Genomic DNA, 19,177 nt, shown 5'->3' with positions numbered 1-19,177 from the left:
AGTTTCTTACATTCTATGCCCAAATGGTTTCCCAAACAACGTTCAATCGCTGAGTTGTCACTGGTCGCTGTCAATGGCGTCATATCCCCTTTGTGCCCGTGCAGCATTGTGGTTGTCTGCAGAACTGTCATATCATTGACTTTTTATCCAGTTTGAAGCACATGTTTTACCATCACTGTTTAGATTCTTGGTGCTTTTTAAACTTCTAGATTTGAACCGGATGAAGGATTTTAGCTCCACGACGTCTGGATCTGAAGTTATCAGAGAAACAAGCTGAGCAACGTAGCAAGCAGCAGCTCGGCTCGCAGCCTTCCGGGACGTCCTTTGTCTGTCCAACAGTGTGGGAGAGCAATGATTTTTAAGGTGGAACTGCTTTATTCAGTGTGTTTAGCAGTTTTAATCAGCAGGTCTGTTTGTTAGGAGTTTGAGTGGAGCCCTTGCATGGAACATTGGCCAATCAAATACATGCAAGCAGTGTTATGATGCAGAGCTCTGAATCCTCATTAAAAGGCAGGGGGAATGTGATTGGCTGAAAGGTGACGTGAAATAATTAAATACATTTTATCGGGAATATTGCTATTAGGAAGTGAAAACAGACTTGAAAAAGGGCATGCAACATACAAATATTACATATCTGCGCCCAGGTTATATATTATACATAAGTCCATGTGTAGAAACACTTAGATAAAACAGATTTTAACTCATATATGTAAATGGGGAGACACTACGTAGGAAGAGATATCTGTCTGTTGTGAATACCATACTATAAAAATTTGTAAATGCAGCTAAAGCGGAACGTGCATTTATTCTTTCACAATAAACACATCCCATTCCAGTGTAATGGCTGCATGTCAGTGTCACTGAAAAGCAAAAATCATTGGACATGTTTTAGCCATTATGTGATGTTCTGAAGCAGCTGTGTAGACAGAGCAGAACAAGCAGCAGCCTCTCAGAGTCCTGCTGTGGCGGCAGTGTTTGTCAGTGTGTTTCTGCTCTGGGGCATGTCACCAGGACGCCAGAGACACTTCACAGGCATGAGGCACCCCCGCATTTTAATTCTTGTTAGCCGAGCCTGCTTCAGACCTTGCGACCCAATTAGCAATTAGCCAGCCTTTTACGTGGAGACCTTTTGCCGCGGTGTGTGATCCTGGCCTGATTTGTATGCAGTTTGTGCAGGCGCTGATAAGAGCACCCGGAGTACATGTGCAGTTTTTTAAATTTAATTTTATGATGATTTCCATGCCAGGACCGCTGCAGGGCGAGGGGAAATAACATAGCCTGTCTTCAAAAGGAGATCTGTACACCAAGCACAGCAAAATGTGTAGGATTGCGTTTTTTTTGTGCAGGCAGGTAATTTGCTCCCTGACTAATCTGCAGAGATAGGGAGAAGTTCAGAAAAAGCTCTTACACAAAGAGCGAGCTTTAGCTCGGAGGCTTGTCAAAAACCTGAAGAAATTAACACCAAGGTGTAATAGCTGGAACAGACGGGGATTTGCACGAACCTAAGAGGCGATGAGAGCATGTGTGTGTGCACCTTTGCTTGTGAGTTCATTTAGAGTGAGCTATTTTACCAGCATATGTGTGTGTATATGTGTATGTACATGTAAGTGCATGTGAATCTGAGGATAATTAATTTACCGGAGTTATATGAGACATATGGGAGTGTTAGTACGCTGAGGTGTGTGTGTATTGGATTAGGAGTGTAGGAGTGTAGGAGGAGGTTGGATGAGGTTAGAACTGAACTGCACTGGCAATTATTAGCAGCCAAACTTTCACAATAATCAGGCAACACAAACCTGTGATTTAGTTTTTCTTGCAGTGTGAGTTTGAGTTAACATATTCTCATATAACATAGCTTTTGGAGAGTTTTCCCTCCACTTATGAGTAAATGGTCAAAAATTCAAAGGTAAACTTATATGAAAGCAAGCTTTTAACCATAACCCCAATCTGTTCCTAACCCAGTGGTTCTCAAACCCTTTCTGGTGTGCTGCCCCTCAGAAGCCTAAAAAAGTTCACACCCCACACCAAACAGTTTTTTTTTATTATTACTGACAATGACAGTGGAACCAAAACTAATAAAAAAGTTGAATTTCAGTGTCATAAAGGTAAGAATCAGCACACTTGTTGATTTATTTTCCCTACATAAATCATATCCATTTAACTTTCACTCCATATTTCCCCCCAATTATTACCCTAACACTCAAAAAAAATGTTGTAATGGTAGATTTCTATGTATAATAATTAGCAATAGAAAAGATTGAGATTAAAATACTTTATCTGTTATTTTTTCTGTCCATTCCATTTGAGCTTTTTATGACATTTTACTGGATAGTGACAAGCAAAGATAGGGGAAGGGGGACAGGGCGGGGTGACATGCATGTGTGCAACCCACTGAGGCCACTGCAGTAAGGACTCTAGTAAATGGGGCGCACGCTCTAGCAGGTTAACAAAAAACATGACTTTATTCATTTTTTTCATGAACTCATATAAATAAATAATTAAAAGTGATGCTTTAAACACCTTGGCAGATATTTAGAGTTATTTTAACAAAATTAAAAAAATGTATTTAATTAATGAATCTCCTGAAAACGGTATGTTTAAAGTCTCCTGAGTTGAATATTCTGTGTACATTATCAATAGGAGCAATAATTAAAAGCTGATCGGATTTTCAGAAAATCAACAAAACTGTAAAGTGTGAAAATGACTCCCAAGCACAGTTTTTATTGGGTGTTATGTGCTGGAACTATTTATTGGTGGGGTGCAGTAACTTCCCAGAGTCTTGTCATCATTGTGAGGTTGCCAGGTAACCAGCTGAGACCTGGTCCTACAAATTGATTTTACAGTGAAGTAGGAGACATCAGTGTGAGCAGCAGTTAACATTAAAATTAACAGTATTTGGATATTCATGGATTCTGAGTCTTCTTAACAAGGTAATGAAACAACTTCATGGAAAAAAACTGCATAATTACCACCTCTAGCAGAGTATCTTACTAAAAAACATGTCTGATGGCATCTTGGGAATGGAAAATAGGCATTGTTCTCTTTTATCTTTGTCTCTTGCAAGTTCAAATTCAAGTTTGTTATTTATATAATACTTAATGGGGTCATGCAGTGATTTAGTATTGCATGTCCATAAAGTTGCGTTTTGAGATGAAAAAAGTAGACAAAAATCGATGCAGCAGTTATCCTGATAGATCCTAGATATCCTGACTTTTAGTCCCTAGTAGGTCAAGCTCTAAAAACACTGGATCATATCATCACTTCCCATAATCCAGGCCAAAAGTGTCTTCACACTTTAAAATGTTCCCTCCAGAGTTACAGAAGACAGTGTACAACTGTTTTCACCTTCCTCATGATAAGTAAACTGCACAGCCAACACACATAGCACTTACTACATTAGACATAATATTTCTACCCCAGTGGTTCCCACCCTTTAGGTCGGGACCCCCACTCGAGGTTACCAAAGCTTCACCGGGGGTTGTGAGGACTTGATTTTAAGGCATGCTAGAATCTCTCAGCATTTGGTTCACCTCTATGAAGAAGTTAAATAAATTGTCTCATAGAACAATGGCCAAGCATCACGGACAAGAAAATGTGTCCAAATGATAAAATACAAACATATAGACAAAGAATTGTATTGTGTTGCAATAATCTGCTCAAAAGTCATCCAAATCACTCGTTTTACAGAATCCTATTGCAGTTTACTTTTTGGGATCATTGTACAGTTATGAATATAATATCAAATATCTATAAAACATGTCACAGTCAGGGGTCGTCAGTTTACTCTATGAGGGAAAAGGGGTCCCTTAAGGAAAAAGATTAGGTTGGGAACCACTGGTATAACCTATCTTGGATTGGACTGGATATGTAAATTAATATATTTTGTTCCAAAAAAGTTTAGTTTACTTTTTAATATAATGTCATGTATGCAGCCTGCATGGTTTTCAACAATATTCTACAAATTAATATAAGCAAGATCCAGAATGCTATGTTTAATTGGCTTTTTTCACAGCAGTCATGTTGAAACCTGATAGTAGGAAAAGCAGGTGTGAATAATAAAATGAATCATTTCAGGGTGCTGGTATTGTTCATACTGGCTCACTGCCACAGTGTCATATCTCAATGGGATACTTGAATAGGGCAGAGGCAATATTAGTGTTAATAGTAAGTCAAACTCTCTGCTTGAAAACATCCTATGCTGCTGAGTCCAAAAATTAAGAAGACAGTTTAAATCCTTTTTACTATTTTAGACCTTCACGTCTATGGAAACATTCATATATTACTAACACAACATGTATTGAACACTTTTAATCAGAGAAGTCACAATAAAGTCTAATTGAATTGCCTCTTTACCAAACTGCATAGACATATTTAAACAACTGAAAGGTCCAGTAGGTAGAATTCAGTGGCATCCAGTGGTGTAGTAGCACATCACAACTCCCTTGCTTCACTCTCCCCATCCAGGCATGTAGGAGAAACTACAGTGGCTGTGAAAAATGTGAAAGGCCCTATCCATATACCAGTGTTTGGTTTATCTGTTTTGGACTACTGTAGAAACACCATAGAAGAGGACCGCACCCTCTGTAGATAAAACCACTTTGGTCTAGACTGAAATATTACAACAACTTATTGTTAGGATTGCCATGACATTTAGTTCATGGATCCCAGGGGATATACCCTAATGACTATGATCCTCTGACTTTTCATCTACCTCTATCATCAGGTGAACATTTTAATTTGTCCGAAACTTTGGTGTGTAAGAAAACTATAAATAAAAAGCTTTTGCCTTTTATTGATAGTGACAGCCAAAGATAGACAGGAAAAGAGGGCAGAGAGAGAGAGGGGATGACACATAGCAAAGAGCATGGTCGGATTCGGACCCTGGGCACGTGCAAGCAAAGACTCAGCCTCAGACATGGGTCGCCAGTTACCAACTGAGCTAAACCAGGCGGCCCCATTTTATGGCCATCGCTATTGAAGAAAAGCATGTTGTGTTGATGATTTTGAACCCCCACTGTTTCTATAGTAGCCCAGGGCTCCAGATACATCCTTTGTGTTTTTCTGCTTTCGCCAGGCCACCATAGTTTCTCTTATACCCATGGAATGAGACTCTTTCAACTGTGCAACTAACAACCTCTGGCTTTTGTAAGTGAGATGTAACATATGCATAATTCAGGGACATAGTTTTGTTTAATATGCATGTATGTCTTTAATTAAACAATTATTTGTCAAACTTGATTAAAATCTCTCTTTTGATGGAGTTACATTTAACATATCAACTTTCTGGGACTGGGTAAAGCTCTAGCATGTAGTAACTCAGCCCGTTTACTTGCTTTAATTTGCCTCAATATTTGCCGGTTTTTATGCAATCACTGTGGCACTATTCAACTCTCATTAAGCTACACTGACATGCAAACAGGCTGGTAAACGCAGTGATATTTTAAACTGCAACCATGTTCTCCACAGGAGTTTGCTCTGTATAGCTCCAGTAATGTGCAACCTCTATGCATTGGCTGTATCTGAGTGGAGAGCAGGCCGTCACTTTGTCTTAAACAGATCTCTGATACATTATTAATAACCTGACAAACTACTGGGTGGCCTGAAGCAATACATCAAAATCTGTGCTAAGCCAAACACAAACCTCACAAAGAGTGAAGCTGGATGGAAATGTACGTGTGTGCCGCCTTGTATTAATAACATTGAGGGGACAGACACTGTTCACATAGTCACATTATGGGGACTCACCTCCCAGACAGTGACAAAAAACAGAACCTTTCTTGCTTGGGGGGGTTTCTGGAGGAACTTTTAACAGCTAAAGGTTACTTGAGGAAACCTGTAATAACAGAAAAGGCTTCCTGAAGGAACCTTTAGTAAAAGAGGATCTTATTTAATGTATTTTTATATAACATAAGGGTGTTACTTACTGTTTCACATGTACTTAGATTTCCAGCTCATCAAATCATCAAGAACTAACCTTTAAACAAACATGAAATTATTTAAGTAGAATTTAAGGAAACGCCTGTATGATACATGAGTGTCCCAGCAGGCACATACCAGTCCCTCCTGGACTTTTTGGGGGATGGCTAAATAGTTGTTTTTAAAAAAAACATGCAAATGCAATGCATGTTGTGACCTTTTTAGGCATTTCTGTATAATTCACCTTAAAAATCAAAGGCAACCTTGTTCCAGTGGTACCAATAAAATCGCTCGTGTTTGGACAGGAGTAACTGTGAGACATTTGGCTTCATACATTACTTATATCTTCACAACTTGAAACGCAGTAACGGGTTTGTGACGTATGGCTCAACATTGCACAGGACTACAATAATTGGTCAATTTGTGGAAACATGTGATTGATTGGACACGAACACAAGGTTGCACAGAATTCACAAGGGATTGTGGAATTTGTATTGGCAATGCCAACATTACTTTTTCCTGGGAGGAACTTACACATGTATATATATATATACACATTTATATATATATATATAAATATATATAATATAATATATAATATATAACATAAAAAAAATCACAAATTGTTAAAATTTATAATGTAACTTTCAGATTACAACATCCCCTTCCTGTCCAGTGAAAAACAATCTCCAGATGTGTTGGATTTGAATGTTTGTGATAAAGTGAAAGATTAAGTGTTCCTTTATAGGTTAAGTACATTCTCCTAATTAAGCTAAATAAACAAAACTATCTTGGATTAGGTGGAAAATGTGTCTTCACAAACATATGATGATCTAATACAACACGATGCATTACTGTAGATTAAACTATCCAACAGTATATATAGTGGTTAAAATGAGCTCAACCATAAACATCTACAGCAGTTTTTGCAACATACACTGCAGTAATATTAATCCAAAAACATCAGATATAATAGTAAAACAATGACAGGGACCATTTTACTGCACTATGAGTTGTCACTGAATTAATGTATTCTAATTTTGCAGAGCCGCCCAACAGTGTCTTTTACGTGTGTTAGACAAATTAATGACATGCAAATCATTTACTTATAGAGCCCATTGAGATTTTTTTTCATTATTATTTGATTTAATGGCTGGAATTCTGATCATACAAAGAATAATTTTAGACTGTATGATGCTCAAAAAAATATATTTGTCGTACAAAGTGTCAAGTGTCAAGTTCTGCAAGTCATTACACATTCTTCTCAACCACACTCAGTGTTCTATAATATGCAATCCTGTCTCCTAGAAATTACATCTATATAGTTAAGTGTTCCATTTAACGTTGACAATACTTATTCTTATGAAAATGTTTTATTCCTGTTTTACTGAATCCGTCCTCACATTCTCTTTCTTTAACTGGTATGGGTTTCTTACATTCAAAAACTAGAATACAGGTAATTGTCAAAGTGTGACAGTCATTGTAACAGTGACAAGGACAAATGAGAAAAAAGACACAAACGAATACATACAAGGTTCTGAGGCATGAGCAGCAGTGATTGATAACACTGCCCACTGCTTTATGTGCAACAGTCAGTGACTCCACACTTTGCAGCTTTAATGAGACTATATTATTCATTATTTCAAATTACCTTAAATAGAGCGATTAGGATTTAAATTTTAATAAATGGCCCTTGAGTGCAATGCTGCAGTCACAGTCAGGACACACACACACACACACACACACACACAGAGTGAAGCAGAGAGCGGTGCTGGTCATTTAGTCAGGCTGTCAGTGACACCTGCTGGTTGACAGAAGCACATATAGCTATCAGTCTCATGAATCAGCCTTTCATTCATTTATTTCAGTTAATAACAACTATATTTCTGTCTGACTTTCAAAGAAATATTATCATCAAGTGTTACTTACTGTTGCCTTTTATGTCATCTTTATTAAATGACAAAGAAAACCTGCATTTCAAGTCACAGTGGCTCAATGTATATGATACAAATTCAAAATTTTTTTTGGTCTCAAAGATTTTTAACCAGCAAAATACAGTGAATCAAAATCAGAATGTGACAACATTAGGTTTGCATTGAGACAGTTTGCTCATGTGATAGAGAAAACAGTGATTGCTTGAAGCTTGTTTAAGTTAACTGGACACAAATAGATTCAGGATTAATTCAATTTATTTAAACATAATCTTGTTTTCATTAAACCAACCACAGCCATGCAAAAATCTAATATATGACCATATATTAAATTACATATAAAGTGTCAATTTATGTCTTTGACCAGTATCCACAAGTCACATATATTTACATACAACCAATATATTTCTAAATATGGCTGTTTTTATATATGTTCACTATATTTTTCAAATATACACACTTATATAATATATAAGGTTTTGTGACATAAAGGCTGAAATATGAGGTAAGCATATATTGTTTTATAGACCTTTTTCAGAGCAGCTCCTTTGACATAAAATAGTAGGGTAAACACGGGTGTTACCATCGATACAAATTATTGTTCGGTTTAATTTATGTCAAACAGAGTCAGGATGCAGCTATTGTGCATGTTGGCTCACTAGAAAGATTACACTAAATGGAACAGAACCTTAATTAGTGTCACTAGTAACGTCTGTGTTCAAACACTGAAGCTTACTCTTTCCCTTTACTCCACATTAAATTCATAAATAAATTTTTGTTTGTTTCATTCACGGTAGAGCTGGGTTCAATCTCAACCTGTGGTCCTATGCTGCATGGTCCCCCTTCTCTTTCCCCTGTTCCTGTCTATGTTCACCTGTCCTCACAAAATAAAAGCATAAAAAGCCCAAAAAATATCTTTTTATAAAAGTAGTATATATTTCCACTTTAAATAAGCCTTTATCCACTTACAATAGTGAACGTTGCTTAGTGTGTGTTAATTTTAATTATAATTACAATTAATTATTGTAATTAGAATTAGAATTACAATTAAACTGTCTAATTTTTCAAAAAACGTGGAAGTTTCAGTGTAATTTTATACAGATAATATCTGTGCTGTAAACATTCAGAGAGTTTATCATATCTGTCAAGTACAATATTATAGGGACTTCTTGAGTTGGTTTAACCCACATCTGGGATGAAATGCTTGGTGGAAGGCCTCAACCATTAGGGCCCCTGAAGTCGGGTTCACTGTTTGGCGATTAGTTCCTAGTAATTGAATTAATGCTAATTAGGTTGATAATGCTGTATTCACTAATACAGCTCACTGTAAACTGAAAGGATGGGAGCCTTTAAAAGCCATCACCTGTATTATGTTGAAGCCCCTGTTTTATACAGGGGCCCTGTGGTAAAATGTAGTTTAAGGCCTTTATTATTTCAGTATATATTCTGTGTGCACTTAGCATTTTACTAAATAAACGCATCACAAACATATAACAGATTTTTTGTGGGTTGATCCTACCCTGCAAGTAAAACTCAGGACAAAACTCTGTTGGCTGTACTGCGTGTGTAACACATACAGCTCAGACTGACAAAGCTTTCAAGACAAAATGATTCTGTCACCACGAGTGCCTGAATTGGACCAAAAAAAGTGCCAGTGCCCTAATTCAGCATAACCCTGACAACAACATGAACTGAAATGAACCTATCCCTAACCCTAAATCTGTTGGCCTTTTAAAAAAAATCCATTTTACTGAGGACATCTTCAGCACTGATTTCTCAGCGTTAAGCTAGCTATGTGTTTACACCATTGACAGTATATATAATAGACAGAGTTTCTGGGTCTGTGAAGTAAAGCTGACGTGTGTCTTAAACTTGCATTCTATGTAATGGCCAGCAGGGGGCAGCTCCATTGGCTGCAGTAAAACACAGCTACCATGCTCTGACAAACTCTCATGGTGACAACCATAATGCCAAACTCGAGGCTTCAAAACTACTCCACAAACCAATGGGTGACATCACGATAGGTTCCCACTTGGTTTACACAGGAGCGCAATAATGCAACCATTGTTTTTTTCCCAGCCCTACTCTTCTAACACTAGCACATCATGTTCAATCAATCAGTGTTTAGGGGTGTGTAAGAAGTAAGGGTACTCAATTACCTGTGAGTACTGGTCCATTTCAGGCACTGGTTGCCACCCTAAAGCTTGCACTAGTAAAGATTTAAGAATGATAGGTGTATTGTTGGCTGCTTCAATCTTAACACACTAAACTGCACCTGCCGTGAGTCATTAAAAGTCAGGAAAAATACATATTTCATTGTCTGAACTGTAACTGAGGAAGGGGCATCTCTTCACTGCTGTTTCTCTCTCACTGTTTCTCCTCCCTACAGTCACTTTTCCTCTGTTTGCATCTGTTCCAATCTTTCCTTGAAATATAAACACACAATACATATTGCATGAGCACAAGCACACAGTTTCTACAATCCCACTTTTCTTTTTCTTCCGTTTTTTTTAAATATATATATGTATATACGCATATAGTGTATATACATTTAGTAAATATCCAGCATAGTCGTGTTACATAATCAAGATGTTTGCATTTCTTTTCTGTTGCTGTGCCAGTCTACAGGAGTTCAGTCTCCTTCAGAGTTGACTGGTGATCAGCAGTGTGGACATCGGTACTGTGTTTCCTTTCTAGTCATACGGAGGACAACACCTCCCCCGACACCTCCCTCTCCCTCTCTCGTTCCTTCCTCTCGGCTCTCTCCACATCCATAACAGTAAAGAGAGGCTCATGGGCTGTGACTGAGTCCTGCCGGTGTTTAGTGGCAGTGAAGGGAGTCTTGATGAAGGCCTCGGAGTAACGTCTCTTCAGCTCTGGGTCCGGACAGAACAGCAGGTATATAAGGGCTGCAGCCAGAGCCCCAACCAGAGTTGGACCACCAGTACCTACATGCGGAACAACAGAACATCCTCAAAATGACACATCAACGTCTAGACTTTACTTTTAAACACAACAGCTTGAATGGTGTGTAAAGTTTATTATGATTTATACCTACTGTGTTATACCCAAATCTATGCCTAGGCGTAATACAGTGCAGTGGCTCTGTGCAGTTCATCATACTGTCAAGAAATAAGGCCACTAATACACGAGAACGCGTGCCATTCTATTAAATCAGCCAGGGAGTGACTCCCCTGTTTATGTGCAATACTGCGAAGCAGTAGACACAACTGTGGGTGCACAGGATAGGAACGGATAAGGAGGCTAGGAAATGTCTTAACGTTTGAAGGCCATGTGACACTAGACGAGTGCGTGTGAAAATGATGGAAAGAGGAAGAATATCAAAGTTCTCAAGAGATGAGACTACTACAATCCCTGAGATCTAAATCGACAAGAAGACATCAAAGCTGAGAGAACACAAAGAATATACAATATATGAACTTGGGTACCAGTCGCTGAGGAGAGGCTAGTCGGTTCAGAGATTTTGTGGCTGTTGTTGAATGTGACTTAAGGAACTCTAGCTGTCTCTTTGTTATTGGGAAAAACTGAAATCTAGAAGTTCAACGCAGAAGAACAAATTGAGACCACACAAAAGTGATATTAGAGCAAACGGAAATGACAATTTCATGAGCATGATAAGGCTGTAAACAGCAGCTCATGTAAGGTATATTTTTTCTGCTAAGATAGTATGTAGAACTTAATGGGACCCTTGGAGTTGATCCAAAAGTTTAGTTTCGTGTATCGTATACAACACGTTTTCCCTCACTCACCACTTGTCTTACTATATGCTACACTATGCTGCTTGGGGCATTGCCTTACGCTTCATGTGATTTGACGGCGTGTCAGAAATGATGCAGTGCTAGAGGGACACGTCATATTTTGAAGCAGGGCATGGCTCAGTGTTGACAATTTCAGGAATGAATGTGTGTATACTTATTTGATAAATATAATAAAAGACTTAATAAAGTTACCAGTGGTTTCCAGCTCCATGTGATCCAGTGGGCCAACGGATCTGGCAGGGGTTCATACTGGTCCTGTGTAGGGAGTCTGGGGAAAATCACACCACGGTTAACCCTTGTTCCAGAGCATAGAAGAATCACTGCTGTGACATTCAATAAATAGTAGAAATTTAATCTCAAAGTATAAATAAATAATAATTGTAATACCTTCAAATGGTTTAAATGGCATTTTAGGTCTAATGACCATTAGTAGGATGAATCATTTGTCGTGCTTCCAACATCATTATAGTTCAGTCTGTAGGGCTTTGGCTTGGACCGGGGGTTCGATCAAGTCCACGACGCAGATAATATGGAGTGGTTGGACTGGTACTGGAGGGTGTGCCGTTTCACCTCCCTTGGCACTGCCGAGGTGGGCCTTGAGAAGGCAACCTAACCCCGGAACTGCTCATGGCGAATCGTAACGTGGTAGCCCCATCATCCACCATCCATCCCCTTCTGCATGTCACATGTGGCATGAAGTGTGCATTTCAGCCTGTGTGTGTAAAAAACAGTAGTGAAAAAAACTATTTTCCCCTAGGGGATCAATAAAGTATATCGTCTTCTTCTTCTAAATCACTGCTCTGTTTCCTCAAAGGAATTCTCAAATGACCCTTGCCCTTTTTGCTCTGTGCTCCAATAAGTGGTCTCTGTAAATAATTTTAAAAATTTTTATATTTCTGTGTATATATTTATAGTAACAGCTCAAGTGTTGGGTACTTACAGCAAACAGGTGACCAACACACACAGACAGGCCGATAGCCAAAGCAGATGACCCCTTCAGGTCATTACGTCTGTGGTCACAGGTAGCAAACACAGTGAAGACCAGCTGAAAGGTGATGGAAAGTTCTATGACCAGAGCGTTTCCCTCCGAGATGCTTGTATTTACCTGGGTTGGAAACATCATCAGATATTTGTACGCCTTTTATATCTTGTATTAAAATGTGATCTGTATCTGGATTTAGTATGCAAAATTCATTACAATCTGATTGCACAATAAGATTGTTAGTAAGTAGCTTTTTAAAAATATAGACAAACCGTTGTGACCCCCATGCCTCCCCTGACAGAGGCTGGGGTGACCCCAAAGAGAATAGCAGCCCCCACTATGGCTCCTACACACTGGGCCAGCAGGTAGAAGACTGCTTTAGCCAGGCTGAGCTTCCTGGTCACCACCATGGCTGCTGTGACTGCCGGGTTGATATGAGCACCGCTGATGTGGCCGAAGCACTGCACCATTGTGGCAATACTCAGGCCAAAGCAGAGCGAGATGAGCACCAGGTCAGGGGGTTGGGGATCCTGACTAACAGCCCCCCAATTGATGGTCGAGCCGAGGCTGAGCAGGACGAAGAGCAGCATGGCGAAGAACTCGGCCCCCACACAGCGCCAGAACTCCTTAGTCCAGATGCCTTTGAAGGCAGTCATGGCTTCTTCTTGGGTGAAGCAAGATGGTGGCCAGAACTGACAGTGTGGTGTGTGGCAGTGGAAGCAACACTTCCTGGAGGGGGTGACAGGAACTTATGAGAAGGGGTTTCAATTAAGAAATAACTAATAATACTTTCAGTTACGTTTGAAAGAGCAGAAAACTGCAGTTCCACTAATGGTTGGCTCCAGCAGTGAATCAATCTGTCATGCTTAAAGTTATGCATATTTAAGGTCATTCGAGTGGCAGGTGAGTTTCGTCACAGGCGGCTGTTTTTAGTAACTGGGCTTTATTCATTCCACCTTGTTGTAATGGTAAAAAAATCACAATTAAAATTCTACAATCGTTCAATCAATATGCAGATTCCTTGAATAGTTTATTCTGTGCTGTTAATACAGTAACATTATGTTGGTGCGCTGGTTCCCAACCCCAACAAGGGGATAGTTTCACAGCCTCATGGAGACAAGGCTTTCTTGATTTTAAGTGGTGTAAGAAAACTATACAGAAGGCCTATATCTCAGCATTTCATTCATTTCTGTGAAGTAAATTGTTATTTTTAAGGGTGAAGGGTGAAGGGGGAGGATAAATCAGAGACCTGTGAGCTGGAGGACAAATAACTCACATGGAAGAGGACAGCTAGAGGAGTGAGAGTAGTTAAATGGACAAGAGCACTGGGAAGTAAAATAGTTCCTGGGTATAGTTGCTCTAAAAAGAAAAAACAGTGACATGAAAAGTAAAGAGTGGCAGGTTGTTCCAAGAATCAGTTGGGTTAACTGGACAACAAAGCTGGAAATAAGGTGATCCATAGAATTGGATTTTTCAAGAAGATAAGTGCAGATTATAGTGGTTTCTTTGTCCTTTGATTCAACTGGCAACACTGTCATACCATCACAAGTGCAAGAATTTCATACAATAACTTTGTGGGCCTCTTGTCACTTTGGGAGTGCATGCATGGGAGCACAAGCACAATGCTACTGTTACACTGTTTTAGGCTTTTGTGTACTCCAAGTAGTAATACACTATACATTATTAATTTGTTTATTCCTTAACTTTTCTTTGCATTTGCCCTTTAGTATTTTATATCATCCGTTTTTATTTTCTAAATGTATTTATAAATCAATTAATATGCTCTTTAGAGCCCGACCAGTATTGGACATTTTTTAGCGGGTGAAAGTAGAGCTTTTCTATGTGGATTGTGAACTGATATTACAATGCAAAGGTAAACAGAAGGCTGTTTTCTTAAACAAATAGCTTAAAGAATGTTTAAAGATCCAGTGTGTAACATTGAGGAGGATCTATTGTCAGAAATAGAATATCATATTCATAGCTATGTTTGTGATAAGAACCATTCTGTTTTCATTATGTTAGAATGAGCTGTTTTTATTTGCAGAGGGAGTGGGTCCTTGAACCCCCATGTTTCTACAGTATCCCACAAGGGACAAACAAAACACTGGCTCTGGACAGGGGTGTTAATGTTTTTTGTGAGTTTCGCTTCTTCTCTCTAAATCTGTGCTGCTTGCAACAGTATTGAAAATCACAGCACACTCTGCTGGATACATTTAGCACTGACACTTATATACTACCACAAGCATTTCTTTCTGCAATATATACCGATAAAAGTTTTTTGTATCAGTTAACATATACACAGTTACAGTGATTATAATACTACTAGCACTTGTCATAGTATCAGTAGGAGTACTAATAGCAGAAGAATTAATAGTAGAAAGAGTAGAAATAACAGCAGTAGTATCAATAGTACAGGTGGTCAGGTAACCCGTATTTTTAATATGAGGTCAGTACAAATCCAAAAGGTCCGATGAGGTCATCTTAAAGTCAGTAAGTATCCAAATAAGCATGTGGGTTATTATAAAATTCACTATATAATAGTTCCTTTATAAATGCCATTATTGTAGGACGAGGTTATTAACCAAAACTAAACTAAAACTATATGTGGAAGAAACAGTTCACTGAAATAAAAATAACAACTAGACTTAACTAACTGAAACAATATTATTTACTTAACTAAAATAAAATAAAATAAATATACAGAAAATACTAGTCAAATGTGTCAACATAATAAGCATGAGAAGGCATTAGGCATTATTGCAATACCTATTCTGACAAATACACCCCGTATTGTAATAAAAAAAGCTAAAACTGAAATGAATAAAAACTAAAGTAAAACTAAACATTGAATAATAAAAACTAAACTGGAAAACATTTTGGAATAAACTCTGCTGTAGACATTTAAAACGCAACATTTTGTATCCCAGAGAAATTCAATCAATGATTCATTGTTTGTGCTTAAATCTAATGCAACTCATGGTCAAACATTACAAATGTCCCCCATAGAGTCTCCACATCAACATGAGAACAGACCTGAGCCAGAACACACTGAACAAAAGTAATAGTCTGCTTCTTTTGTGGATCCCTGAGGTCATTATAACTTAACACAATGACCAAACTATACTGCTGCCTGTTGGTTTCAAACCAGTCTGGTTGGAACATTAGGAGCTATGTTCAAACCAACAAGAGCAGATCTAAATATTCATGAGTCGTCCAGAGGGTGGCATGGAGACTTTAAGGGGTGGCAGAAATATATGCTGATTTATTTACAAACATCACATGTATCAATATTTGCTTGGAAAAACGTCAAAATGAAGATATTTGAACTTAAAAACAGTTAGTAAAGCACTGAAGATCTAAAAAAAAAAAGATCTAAAAGCAGCATTGGAAATCAATTGAAACACTGTTTTATTTACAAATCTTTATATATATATTTTTCATTGAACTTAAGTATATCACTAAATTTAAATTTTTTAACACATAATTCAAAAAATTTATCTAAATTAATGTTTTAAATTTGACAGCATTTAACAAAGTAAAAAGTGAGAAAAGTGTAAAATGCTAACAACTATTAAATACCCTGTAATGCGTAAGTTATTTTAACTCAAAGCTTTTTTGTCAAAATTGATTTTAAATAACACAAACTTAAGTTAGTTAAGTTAAAACAACATTCTTGATTAAGAATCTTTCACTAGTACTTTTTACAAGGTATTCTGTTTTCACGGCACAAATAAAAATTACAAAATTATGTCAGTGTCACTGAGTTACTAAAGCTACTTGATGAAGAATGTTTTTTAACTCACAAAATTGATTTTGTTTTACTTAAAATTTCTCAATGTAATCAGTTTCAACATTTTTTTTGTTAAATCAGCTTATTCAAATTAATTCCAACCATAAATGTCAAGCAATAGCGTTTAGTACAACATCATTATTTAGACAGACTTTCTCTCTCCCCAACTCTGGCTGATCTCCAGCGTCCCTGGATCAGTGATCAGTTTACGGAATTGTATTTTCCTTCATCCACATTTCTAAACTCCACCGCCAAGGCTAATTATGGTCCAGAAGAACAAACAATAGATTGATTCACCGTACAGCTACAATTCATTGTCAAATATACAGCGTACATTCGTTACATTAACAAAAAAAACAAAAAAAAAAAGCGAACCCATCTTTCCTGCTGTGCTGTAAACTGACCAGCTCCTGTGCGTCGTTACGCGTGTACTCACCTCAGGCGCTGCAGAGCCCCGCCGCTCTCCGTCATGACTCCAGCTGCCCGCTGGATGTTTCTGTCTTTTATAGCGGGGCTCTGTGCGTGTGTGCGCCTTGTTTGTGTAAGGTTAGTTTCTGGTTTATCCTGGTCTGACCTGGATGGGATCGGATGAGTGAAAAATTAAAAATAACTCAGGTCATGGATCATAATAATATGATCGTATGATGAGGACTTCAACAGTTTTATTATTGGAGCTTTTCTTTTGTTGTTGCAGATTTTATTTTTATTTTTTATACTAGTTTTTATTTTTTTAGACTGTAAAAGAGACACAATGCAATGCAATATACGGCACATCAGGCAAACAGGATAAACAACACAATAACGGGCTGTAGCTACAGATAAAAATAAGGATTCATTTCATTTTATCGTCGATGACAACAACAAGTTTGTAGAATGAAATTTAGATATAATTCCTACTTTTAAAAATCCCTAAAACAAAAAAATAAAATAAAATGTACTATGAATTGTTGAGGGGGAATTTAACAGTAACACTTTATAATAACCATTATTAATAAATGGTAAATTGATCGGTACTAAAACTCAGTTAATGCACTCTTAAAAATGAAATAGTAGTTCATATATTTTTACTAATTATTAGTAATGCTATAAAACTTACTAATAATAACCATCCAAATAATGTTTATAGACGGTTTACAAACTAATGTCCCAAACTTCTTGGAAAGGGCAGTAATTATTATCATTAATATTAACCATTAACAGTATTAGAAATATTTGCTCCTTCTATCTGTATAGATCTTTTACAAACGATGTATTAACGGTTTACAAATCATTTACATACATGCTTAATACAGTACATAAAATGTTGTAATGTTAGCAATATTAAACTGTTAATAGTTTACAAATGTAATCACAATGTAATTGTTATCATCTCTCTTCAAGTTGGGAGGGTTACTTTAAAAATGTAATCACACAGTTACTAATTTCCTACCTAAAATGTAGTCAGTAACCTAATCCAGGTATCACAGAATTAAACTTTCTTTTACCTTTGGATTACCTCAACACCAAATGTAAATAAAGAGAAGAGGAAAGAATCAATAAGAAGTAGAAGACAACAGAACAATGTAACCTTTGGAAAGAAAATGGAAACCAAGATTATAAACATCAAAAACGTGTCCTCTGCCTTATGTAATTTTAATGACAAACTGATATATATTACTAAATGTAACTGTAATGGATTACAGTTACCTTCTTTTTGTATTATGATTACATGATTACATGCCTGCTTATCAGTTATGATAAGATATATTATTAATAAACTTTTATATGACATAAACTAATGATAAAATAACATCAATTAAAGCAACCTAGGGGTCACCAAAGCTTCTTGGGGGTTATGAGGCCTTCTTGATTTTAAGCAATGTATTAAAACTAAATTAAAATATACAAAGTAAGCCTATATCCCAGCATTTTGTTCACGTCTGTGAAGAAAAGTAAAAGTAAAGTAAATTGTCTAATAGAACAATGGCCAAGACAAGGAAATACTGAACTACTGAAATACTGACTAATTAAGTCTGTATGATTGTTAAAAATGATTTAAAAAATACATAATACAGACAGAAAATTGTATTAAAAGTTCCCTAACTAACAGGAAATAATTTGCTCAAAGTTTATCCAAATCACATCAGATCAGTTTAGCGCAAACTTCTTGTAGTTACTGAGTTCACGATTTGGGTTCATTGTACAGTTGTGAAATATAATATGAAATATCCATAAAATATGTCACTTAGTCAGTTTACTATATGGTAGAAACAGGGATCGCTAAAGGAAAAAGTTTGGGAACCACTGAATTATGTACTAATAATTAGTTATTATTTCATTGTTTGATAACCGTGAAATAATGAACTAAAGTTTAACTAACTATGGAATTTACCATTTAATAATAATGGTTGTTATAAAGTAAATGAATATTAAGTTTACGAGTGGTGGGGGCACTCCAGACAGCCTATCCCTAATGCCAAGTATTCACTGTGTACTGCATCTTTTTTAAAGAATGATCACCTTTCCTTTCACTCCGCCTTCCACTTTCCAGACAGGAAACCACAGAATTTGATTAATTCTAATAAAATTAGAGAGCTTTAGGTTATATGGGCTAGAACTTTCATAAAAGGATTTGCAGCGCCACAAAAGAAAACAACTGTTTGAGCAGTCTAGGGAATCTATGGCACCACAGCAGCTCAGCAGTAATACCATTACAGACAGCATACATTTCACTTTATTTGTCAAACATGGGTATTGTATAATTATATTGAATATTAATATAAAACACATGATAATAAGT

At 37.1% G+C, this 19,177-nt stretch overlaps 1 protein-coding gene across 1 annotated transcript; it reads right to left on the bottom strand.

The window, feature by feature from the left end:
• Positions 1-10,544: 10,544 nt before the first annotated feature.
• On the bottom strand, positions 10,545-16,869 carry LOC118322198 (aquaporin-4-like). The gene is given in 7 exon segments (XM_035653817.1): positions 10,545-10,787; positions 10,974-10,988; positions 11,819-11,843; positions 11,845-11,894; positions 12,567-12,731; positions 12,881-13,337; positions 16,835-16,869. Coding segments are annotated over 7 exon segments (990 nt in total).
• Positions 16,870-19,177: the final 2,308 nt, after the last annotated feature.

This window comes from Morone saxatilis, unplaced genomic scaffold (genome assembly GCF_004916995.1).
Source record: "Morone saxatilis isolate NCDOM2014 unplaced genomic scaffold, NCSU_SB_2.0 Contig12, whole genome shotgun sequence".
NCBI classification, from domain to species: domain Eukaryota; kingdom Metazoa; phylum Chordata; class Actinopteri; family Moronidae; genus Morone; species Morone saxatilis.
This window is presented reverse-complemented; position numbering and strand designations above follow the sequence as displayed.